Below are 11,070 nucleotides of genomic sequence, written 5' to 3'. Positions count from 1 at the left end.
TGTGAGCCTGTTTTGTTTTTTTGCGGTATGCGGGCCTCTCACTGTTGTGGCCTCTCCCGTTGCAGAGCACAGGCTCCGGACGCGCAGGCTCAGTGGCCATGGCTCACGGGCCCAGCCGCTCCGTGGCATGTGGGATCTTCCCGGACCAGGGCACGAACCCGTGTGCCCTGCATCAGCAGGCGGACTCTCAACCACTGCGCCACCAGGGAAGCCCTGGTGAGCCTGTTTGATTAAAGTCTGTCTCTTGCTGCTAGACAGGAAGCCGCAGGAAGCCAGGGGATAGGGTTTTTGTCTTGTTCCATATTGAATCCCCAGTGCTGAATGGTGCTTGGTCTGTGGTAGGAACTCAACATATACTTGCAGAATGAGGGAAATAGTGCCATCTAAAAGAGATTAAGAAAATGTGCTGTGGGGATTGGAGAGGTAGAGATTAGTCTCAGCTGGGGACATCACATGATCAAAACTGAGAGGGACCATCAAGGTTAGGGTTAGTGTTCCCACTGCTGCTCTCAGGCCCATTTTCCAAATGAGGAAACTGTCACAGAGGGGGAAAGGGATTTGCCCAGGGTCACACAGTGTTAAGGGCCGAATTTTGCCCCTTCACCCCCAATTCATATATTGAAATCTTAACACCTAATACCTCAGAACGTAACTGAATTTGGAAGTAGGGTCTTTAAAGAAGAAAGTTAAAATGAGGTGATTTTGGGGCCCTAATCCACATGACTAGTGTCGTTATAAGAAGAGGAGATTAGGTCACAGATAACATGCACAGAGGGAAGATGATGTGAAGACACAGGGAGAAGATGGCCGTCTGCAAGCCAAGGAGAGAGGCATTAGAAGAAACAACCCTGCTGACACCTTGATCTTGGATGCTGGCCTTTAGAATTGTGAGAAAATAAATTTCTGTTGTTTAAGCCAGCCAGCCTGTGGTATTTTGTTATGGCAACCCTAAGCCAACTAATACACACAGTAAAGTTTGGACTAGAAGCCAGGTCTGCTGAATCTCTCTCCTAAGCCCTTTACATGACACCATCCAGATGGTCCATTTGGTACTCTCTCCAACACCCACTGCTGATGAGGAGGATGACGATGATGATAACAGCTAACGCACGTATACTGCCTATCATGTATCACACACGCTTCTCAGTACTTTACACACAATAGCTCATTTAGTTCTCCCAACAGCCCTGTTAAGTAAGCATTATTTATTGTCCCTTTTAAAAAAAAATTATTTATTTTTGGCTGCGTTGGGTCTTCGTTGCTGCGTGCAGGCTTTCTCTAGTTGCGGCGAGCAGGGGCTACTCTTCGTTTCGGTGCATGGGCTTCTCACTGTGGTGGTTTCTCTTGCTGTGGAGCACAGGCTCTAGGAGCACGGGCTTCAGTAGTTGTGGCACGTGAGCTCAGTAGTGATGGCTCGCGGACCCTAGAGCGCAGGCTCAGTAGTTGTGGCGCACGGCCTTAGTTGCTCCACGGCATGTGGGATCTGCCCAGAGCAGGGATTGAACCCCTGTCCCCTGCATTGGCAGGAGGGTTCTTTAACCACTGTGCTACCACGGAGGTCCTTATTTTCCCATTTTTACAGATGAGGAAACTGAAACACAAAGAGGTTGAGCAACTTGCCCAAGAGCATATGACAACTCAGTGCTTGTACTGGGATTCAGGCCCAGGCAGTCTGCTCCAGGAACATGCCCTCACCCATCTGGCTATTCTCCAGTGTTATGTCTACATGCCAAGCCAGAGGCATTTTCAAAGATGAGAGGTAATGATGGCACTTTGAGGCCTCACTGGGTTTGCTTTCCTATAGCCATAAATTATGGACATACTCATCCCAATCTGAAGTGGCTCACTGGAAGCATAAAACAAACAAGCAGAGGGAAGCAGGAGCCTTGCTAAAGAGGAGAGCATTAGGATTTATTTGTTCCAGAATCTTCTTATATGTTAGGACATCAGTGAGGAAACATTGAAATAGCAGATTTCAAGCCTCCCTCAAGCAAAAACATCTTCTTTTTTTTTTTTTTTTTGCAGTACGCGGGCCTCTCACTGTTGTGGCCTCTCCCGTTGGGGAGCACAGGCTCCGGATGCGCAGGCTCGGTGGCCATGGCTCACGGGCCCAGCCGCTCCGTGGCATGTGGGATCCTCCCAGACCGGGGCATGAACCCGCGTCCCCTACATCGGCAGGCGGACTCTCAACCACTGCACCACCAGGGAAGCCCCAGCAAAAACGTCTTCTAATTCAGTCCTTAAAAGTGAAACAACCAAACCACTTCAGCCAAAGCACTTTGCAGTAAGAGGCCTGGGTTTGAATCCTTTCTCAACCACTTACCAGCTGAGTGACTTGGGGTTTATGAAATCCATCTGAACCACAGTTTTTCCTTCTGGGAGATGGGGAAAATGACACCCATCTCACGGATTAGACATAATATATTCAAAAACATTGTCACAGGTGCCTATACGTAGTAAGTGATCAATAAACAGAGCTCTTGTTAGCTAAGCAAAATGACCATACCTAAAGGTTCTCCTCTGTGAAGCCTTGCCCAATGTCTCATCCTGTCTGTCCAAATTCATTGCTTGCTCTACTGGCTCTTGAGGGAAGTTGCTTGCACTTCTATTTGTCACTCAGTTTGTCCTTCCTTCCATCATAGAAGTTGATGACACACCTATCCATCTGTGCATCCACTCAGTAAAATTGTAGCATTTTTTTTATGTCCCAGTGCTGTGCCAGGCACTGGAAGTTCACAGGTGGATACAATAAGGTCCCACCCTTGAAGGTGTAGGGCTTTTGGGGCAACTCAGGGCTGGGTGTGCCCAATAGGCAGGGGTACTATAACAATAACAATACAAATTTACAATTATATTGTACTGAAGTATTTATCATAGGAAAAACAAGCACTTTGTTCAATTTCTAGACATTTATTTTATGATTTAGAACTATTTTAATAGAATAAGGGAGTCATAATGTTTTCTTTTCCAATTTAACTTCCAAAGGTTTGCTTTGGCAACAGATACATTAAGGAATAATTGCAAAGACTGTATTAAATGGTGGGCTAGAAAAAGCTCCAGTATTTTCTGGGGGCTGAGGTAGGAGAGCCCCATTGGCCCACTGGACTCCCCAAGGGCAGGAACCAAGCTTTCTCCTAGCTTCATAGCTGTCCTTCAAGCTGAACAGAGCTTAGATGCCACCTTTTTCAGGGCAGCCCAAAAAACGGCGTGGAGAGTGTAGATGGGGGGCTCTTGCCCAATACTCCTCTAGTCTGAGCGGTGGAACTCATATATTTTCTGTTTTGTGTGAGGAAACAGAACCCCAGATGGTGAAAGGGACTTGCCCAAGATCACAGGAACAGACAGTGGCAAATGTTTTAATAGTTAACATTTATTGATTCCTTCTTACGTCAAACATTGGCTAAGGGGCTTTACATGCTTTTTCTCATTTAATCCTTCTGACAATTCTGTGATGTAGGTACCCTTATTTTCTCCATTTCACAGATGAGGAAAATGGAGGTAAAGTAAGAGACTTTCACAAGGTCATCTAGCTATTACGCAGCCAAGTCCGGATGTGCACTCGGTAGATGGTGGTTGATGTTGGAATAACAGCCCGATCCTGGACCTGTACGAGGGGCAGGATGAAGCATGCGGACCGGTGGACACCTACCTGGGCGAGCAGTGCACAGTCTCGGCCAGCGACTGTTACCGCCCGGCGCGGGTGGCTCGGGGACTGAGCCTCCGACTGGCTACTCCCAGCTAGCTTCTCTGGGGGCGCGAAAGTCCCGCCCCCAGCCGAGGAGAAGGCAGGGATTGGCTCTCTCGATGCCGATTGACGGCTCAGGGCTCGAGCGGCAGCCGCGGTGGAGGCGGGGCCACGAGCAGGAAGTGAGAGTGGAGGCGGCTCCAGACAGGCTGGCCAGCGGGCAGCTGCCGCCACTTTGACGAGTCGCCGCCGCCACTGCGGAGATGGAGGGGCCGGGACTGGGCTCGCAGGTGAGTGCGGTTGGGCGCAGGCTGTCCCGGGGGCTCGGAGGGCGGCCGCGGCTGTGGAGAGAGGGAGGGCATGGGTGTTAGGTAGCTCCCAGAGGGGCCTCCGGGGGCAGAGGGGCCGGGTCCAGGGAGGAGGAAGCCTGGAAACACCGAGAATGATGCAGGGAATTCTCTCCGAGGCGAACGGGAAGAAAAGGCAAGGACAGGGATGAGTGCCATACCGGCCCTCCATCCACCTGCGGTCCGGGGCGCCCCGTGCCCGGCAAGGACCCATGCGGGCCCTGGGAGGGGAGGGTGGCGTTCCTGGGAGAGGTGTCAGGTGACACACCTGAGTTGGACCAGCCCGTTTTGACATTGGCCTGGAGTCTATGAGGTTCTAATCATTTCTTTTTCGGCCGGGGCGTCTGGGAACCCGCCTTCGCTCCTCCCAGCCCTGTTTTAGCTCTCGTTTCCACATCCTTGCTTACTCTTTGAAAGATTTGAGGCTGTTTGTTTAGGCTGGAGAAAGGCGGGGGGGGGGGGGGGGGGCGGTGGCAGGAAAGGGAGGTACGTGATAGCTATCTGCAAAATCCCAAAGGACTCTGTTCTGTGGAGGAGGTCGTACTAGAAGCCAGATGTAGTTTCAGAAAACAGAAGGGGCCAGTGGGGAAAGTTACAGGAGATATATGTTAGCTCCAAGAAAACTAGATTTTTGTCCTTTTTGCTTATGGTCCCGACTGGCATATTATAGCTGTTTACTTAATTTTTGTTGAATACATGAAAAATATTCAGATTCAGCCAACGTTTAGTGAGTTCTTAGCATATGCCAAGTGCTTTTATATGCATTATTTAATTCCAGAATTGAAGCATCCTTAAGAAGGAGATATCATCCCCATTTACAGATGAGAAAACCGAAGCTCTCTCCAGCAGCTGGAGTGAATTAGGTAGTAGATTTTCTGTCCCTAGTGGGATTCAAGCAGTTTGAGATGATTGGGTTAGTTGGCCTCTAAAAAAAAGTATTTCGCATATTGAGTGTTCCCTCACACTCCCCCTTTCCCTTCCTGCTTTCAGCAATCTGATGTAGGTTTAAGTGAGGAACAAGACAGGTGGGGAAGCTGTCGGGTGTTCTTGCATTTTGATAGAATAAAAAAGGTTTGCAAGCAGACCATATATTACAAAAGGGTGTAGAATCTTCACATGGAAACTATGTCTCATTTGTTGTTTGTTTTTTTCCCCTCAGAGTTTCAGGGAAACGTTGGTAGCAGTAATGATCATACCTTAATTACTGCCACTCATTTACAAAAGCCTTCAAGTGCTTAAAGTTCATTACCTTGTTCTGCAGGGAAGATTGCCCTGCCCGAATTCCCTGCCAGATGGAGGGAGAGAATGATTCAGGGGTTGAAATTAAATGGGCCAAGGTAGAGAGATCATTGTTGTTGTTAATAATTATTGGTATTAACTTTTTCAATAATAGCAATAGATTTTACCTATATAAGATGCTCTACAGTTTGCAAAATACTTCCTTATTGTTATTCCTCACTGTGACCCTGTGAGGTGGGGAGGGATTATTATTCCAGTTTTAGAGATAAGAATTGAGGTTCAAAAAACTGGAGTCATGGAGATCCCTGGTGGTCCAGTGGTTAGGACTCAGTGCTTTCACTGCTGTGGCCCGGGTTCAATCCCTGGTCGGGGAACTAAGATCCTGCAAGCCGTGTGATGTGGCCATAAAAAAAAAAAAAAATTGGAGTCAGTTGTTAAAAGTCAAATAGCTGCTGAGAGAGCCAAGACTTCATTCATTCTACCAGGTGTTAAGCACTGTTACAGGTGCTGGAGATAAATCAGTGAACAAAACAGATAAAAACATTCCTGCTCTGGTTGAATTTGGTTCCCCTGATTCCAGCTGATAGGTTTTTGCCAGAACTGTCTGGCCCCCAGTTTTCCTCTCTGACCTCATTTTTTACTACTTTCTTGCTTGCTCAATCAACCACAGCTATGCTGGCCCCAAGGCCTTTGCACTTAGTATTCGCTCTATCTGGAGAACTCTTTCTTCATATAACCACATGGCTTACCCCCCCCACCTTTGTAAGGTCTTGACACAATCGTCACCTCAATGTGGTAGGCCTTCCCCATCACCACCACTACCAGCAACATTCCTTAACCTCCTTCCTTCCTTTATATTTCTTCTCGGCTTTCAATACCATTAACATACTCTGTAAATAATTGTCCAGTGAATGAGCTTGGATACTTAGCTCTGTTAATACAGGATGCTTCTGTTAATGCCATGAGAAATTTTAATGGCTGTCAGATCTCTGTTTCTCTCTTTGTTTTATTTGATAATCTGTCAGGATTTTGACCCTCATCAGAGTTTAAATATGGTTTTCTAGATCTTGGTTTTCTCTTAAATTAATTAACAGTACTTATTTACTATTTAGAAAATATAATTGGATTTAAGATATCTCCATGTGAGAAATATCTCTTATATCTTAAGTATGTTCCAGTCATCTATTGCTGTGTAACCATCCCAAATCATAGTGGTGTAAACCAGCCATTGTCATGCTCATGGACTGTGCGTCAGGACTTTGGCCAGGGCAAAGCAGGGGTGGTTTGTTTCTGCTCCACCATGTCCGGAGCCTCTGCTGGAAAGACTTGTCACCTGGGATGACTTGCTAGCTGGGGCTGGTAACATCTGATGGTTCCCTCACTCACATGTCTGGTGGTTGATGCTGACTTTGAGCAGGGACACCTACATGTGGCCTGGGCCTCTGGACAGCATGGTAGCTGGGTTCCAAGAGTGAGCATTTCAAGAGACAGAAAGAGGAAGCTGCCAGTTTCTGAGGCCTGAACCTGCAAGCTGGCAGAGCATCACTTCTGTGGTATTTTATTAGTGAAGCAGTCACTAATAAAACTCTTATGAGTTTGCTGGTGTCTTAAGAATTTGCTTCGTCTATTCTGTTACCTTAACATTGTAGGCAGCCATACATCAGTTACGCTTCCACTGCCACAAAGGGTGTTTGTTTATGCAGTGATGCCTTTACCAGTACACATGTCAATAATGACTACTGTAACAGCTCCTCTTAGAACCATACAACATGGATTTGGAAAGAACTGTATAGCTATATTGACCTGCTCCTTTCATTTTACAAATGTAGAAACTGAAGCCAAAAATCGGGTAGATGATTAGCCACCATCATACAGCCGCCTGAAATCTGAGACTTGGGCCTTGTTCTCAAGGAGTTTACCTTTCACCATGGTAAAATGAAACAACTAGAGAGTACTTAGAAAAACATTTTCTTGATAACCAGAGAGTAATTTCTAAGAAGGATATAGTATCATGACAAACTTTGCTTTAATCTTTGTGATGGGAATGTATGGTTGTTTTCCTTAAACATTTTTATGCGACTGTCTCTGAAGGTAACCTCTCCCAAAGCAGGTCATCTCCTTTCTCACCTGTAGCTCTTATGGCAGAATCCTGGGAGGGAGTGATACCTAGAGCACAGGACATAGCTTAGAGCTGTGGCCGCTAAGCTTTTTTGGTCATGCACTCCTATCAGTAAAGCAGTGTTGAGCTTGCACCCCTAGAGTAAAACCGCAGTGTGACAAGTAGGATTTGAAATGTTCATTTTTGTAAAATGTCATGTGTTGTGAGATTAAGGGAATGATGAGTGGCACGTGCACTGCAAGCTGGCTGGGAGCTCAGGCCGCCAGCTGTGCAGTCCAAATCATCCAGGTACCACTGACTGCAGTTTGTTGTCCATGGTTGGCCATTGATCACTCTAACTTATGTGTTAATGGGGATGATTCCGTGTCATGTGGTTGGCTGGGACTTAAAAAGTTCAGCTCCCCTCTGTTTGATGTACCTGGGGGCTGGGGAAAGGAGCCAGTCTCTAAATTCATATTGTCATGGGGCATGTTATTGTAGGATTTGACAATGTGTTTCTAAATTGTATTCATGAGTGAATAGCTTAGTATATACTCATGGTAAGGTTTTGAATTAAAGATAGTAAATGTAAGTCTGCTTCAAATCAGCCTTCTTGATAATTTGTAATTTTTTTTGGAGGGAGGCTGGCTTTTTGTTACATCAGCTTAGATTGTCTTTGTTTCTACTTTATGTGGCCAGTAAAGAGCACCTGCTATGAGAAGTGTCAGCTCTGCCATTTTCTTGTTTGCTTGTACTTTTACTATCGTTATTATTTCAGTTCGTGGCTTCTTGGTAGTAGTAATCAGTTTAAGCCACTTGCTCATTTTGGGAGGGGTAACTTTAAAATTAGTAAGTAGTTAAAATGAGATACTATACCTTGAAAATTACTTAGCCTGATGTATACTGCAAAATGTTGAAGGTCCCACTGTAACCCCTCTGGGTGTGGACTTTTACTCTGTTCCCAAGTTACCTTGTAAACAGACCATGAGGAGTGACCTACTTGATATACAGATTAAGTGAGGCTGCGAGGGCTAAGAATTCATAAATCTTTTTTTTTACATAAATTCATTTATTTAATTTATTTATTTTTGGCTGTGTTGGGTCTTTGTTGCTGCGTGGTCTTTTCTCTAGTTGTGGCGAGCAGGGGGTACTCTTTGTTGTGGTGCGTGGGCTTCTCATTGCGGTGGCTTCTGTTGTTGTGGAGCTCGGGCTCTAGGCGCGTGGGCTTCAGTAGTTGTGGCACGTGGGCTCGGTAGTTGTGGCTCGTGGGCTCTAGAGTGCAGGCCCAGTAGTTGTGGCGCAGGGGCTTAGTTGCTCCACGGCATGTGGGATCTTCCTGGAGCAGGACTCTAACCGGTATCCCCTGCGTTGGCAGGCGGATTCTTAACCACTGCGCCACCAGGGAAGCCCCCAGAATTCATAAATCTTAAAGAAGCCAAATGTATAAATTTTTGTGGGTTCCCCTCTTTTTTTTTTTTTTAAAAGGAAAAGTCATTATAACAGCTTTAACATTTTCTTCCGTTACCTAATGGGTCACTGAGTGGTTGGCCTTGAGTGCACTTGCCTCACTTTGGAGACCATTGACTTTGAAAACAGGCTTTGAGTTTATATAATCATTTTTAGGTTTTACTCTGATCTGGATTTGGACAAAAAATGATGACGTGAACAGAAAGTACCTCTTGTTCTCTCGTCTTTGTCACCCATTTTTGCCATTTAATCACATATTGCTTCCATTATCACTTTACGCTCTTTGTCTCTGACTTAGCTGCCCAATTAGACTTAAACTCCTGGAGGATACGTACCCACATCTTCTGTTTTCCTAGCATAATGCTTTGCACATCATAAATACACAGTAATTAATTGCTGAATAAATACATGCTCTTTACATTGAAATGTGTAATCCACCTCAACTTTCTGCATGAAAAGTGAAGCTGATGTCCTTAATGCCTTAAAGCATAATGAGAAGCAATAAATTTGTATCTGTATAATATGTGACATTTATTTGTGATGAAAAGTCTGTATATAAACAAAGTCTTGATCTTCCTAATATATAAATGGAAACTGATATACAATCCACTAGAAAAACAGTAGACTATGAAAAGGCAACCCACAAAAGAGAAAGTATGAGAGCCAATAAAGAACAAACAATCAAACTCAGATTCATTAGTAACTAGGGGCATGCAAATGCAAAACAAGATGCCGTTTTTTTAGCCATCAGATTGGCAAGATTGTAAAAAGATTGATAATATTCAGTTAGGAGGTTTGTAGGGAAAAAGAACACTTACATACTTGCCTGTTGGGAGTGTGAATTAGGGAAGGTCAGTATCTGTTTATGTTTAAAATACACATATTTTTTGACCCAGCAGTCCTGTGTTGGGGAATCAGTGTTATAGAATGTACAGGATGTTAATTATAGGGTTGTTTAGAGAGTGAATGCTGAAATCAACCTGCATGTCTAACAATAGGGAAATGGTTGAATAAATTATGCTAGGTCTATACAGTGGAATAGTATTCAACTATTACTTGTTACTGACCTGCAGCGCTGTACATGATATATTGTTAGGTGAGACAGGCAAGTTGATGAATAATTATATAACTGGATCCCATGTTTGGGGATAAATTTTGTTAAATATAAGAAGAAAATGATAAAAACCTATGTATCCTGTGTAATGTTATATATGTTAAAGTATATACACATAGTGAGGAAGGATACACCAAACTGTTAATAATAGTATCTCTGTTGGTACAAGATTGGAAGGGAAAGAGTCCAGATTATCAACTCTTTATTCACTTTGGTATTGCTGGTGTTTTAAACTGAAAGTTTTAAAATTTTATAATTTAAAAAGTCTAAGTTTTATATGAAAAGCAGACTGATTTCTCTGTCAATTTTAGCTACATCTGCTGTTTATTGACGCTGGAGAAATTCTGAGTATAGTATATTCAGCTCTTTCCTTGACCCCTTGTCTTCTTCCAGTTAGATGTAATTATAGTTACTGTGATATGGTGAAAAGTAATGTTCTTATTTATGTTTTAATCTAACTACCTATATGTTTATTATTTAGCTGTGTGAGTGTGTGTGTGTGTTTGTGTGTGTAAAATAAGAGTGTCATGCAGTGAGGTTGAATTTACCAGATAAATCGGAACTTATGTATTCAAATAAGCATTTGTGGTTCTAGCTCTGAGTAAGATGGAGTAAAGCACACTCCACCCTGTCTGTCCCACTGAATGCACTAGATAGAAAGCTATTTAAGGATTCCCAAAAGAAAATTTTAGCAGGTAGGGTGGGGGAAAAAACCAGAATTCAGAAAACCACTGAACCAGGAACTAATTTACCTTTTTCCCATCTGGGTCCCCTCCTCTCTTCCACCGCCCTCTCCCTGGACTTGAACCCTGGAAGTGAGCATCCCTGCAGAGAGAGAGCACTTCTGGAGAAGCCCTCTAGTTCAGGTTCAAGGAGCAGGAAAGTGGACTCCTGGCAGCACAGGCACTGAAACTCTGAGGCAGGAGGACTTCCTCTCTGAACAGAGGAGTTGTAGTCCCAAGACAGTTCTTAGAGGTGACACCTGAAGCATGATCCATAAAAGAAAAAAACTGATACATTATACTTCATCAAAATTAAAAATTTTTGTTCTATGAAAGAGATGTAAGAAATGGGAAGGTAAGCTACAGACTGGGAGAACAAGTTTACAAATCACATATCT

The 11,070-nt window shown here is 44.3% G+C and overlaps 1 protein-coding gene across 3 annotated transcripts in view; it reads left to right on the top strand.

The window, feature by feature from the left end:
- The first annotated feature begins 3,838 nt into the window (after positions 1 to 3,838).
- Positions 3,839 to 11,070, top strand: part of ZDHHC13 (zinc finger DHHC-type palmitoyltransferase 13) — a 48,184-nt gene continuing 40,952 nt past the window's right edge. For 2 of the 3 annotated variants that reach the window (XR_010946113.1, XM_067749654.1), the window contains exon 1: positions 3,839 to 3,975. Coding sequence is in view for 1 of the 3 variants with exons in the window: in XM_067749654.1 (XP_067605755.1) it covers positions 3,949 to 3,975 (27 nt within the window). In the remaining 2 variants the exon portion in view is untranslated. The remainder of the gene's footprint in view (positions 3,976 to 11,070) is intronic. The other variant, XM_067749655.1, reaches the window with a different exon arrangement.

This window comes from Pseudorca crassidens, chromosome 9 (genome assembly GCF_039906515.1).
Source record: "Pseudorca crassidens isolate mPseCra1 chromosome 9, mPseCra1.hap1, whole genome shotgun sequence".
NCBI classification, from domain to species: Eukaryota; Metazoa; Chordata; class Mammalia; order Artiodactyla; family Delphinidae; genus Pseudorca; species Pseudorca crassidens.
Note: the sequence above shows the minus strand (reverse complement) of the source record. Positions and strands in the feature narration are given on the sequence as shown.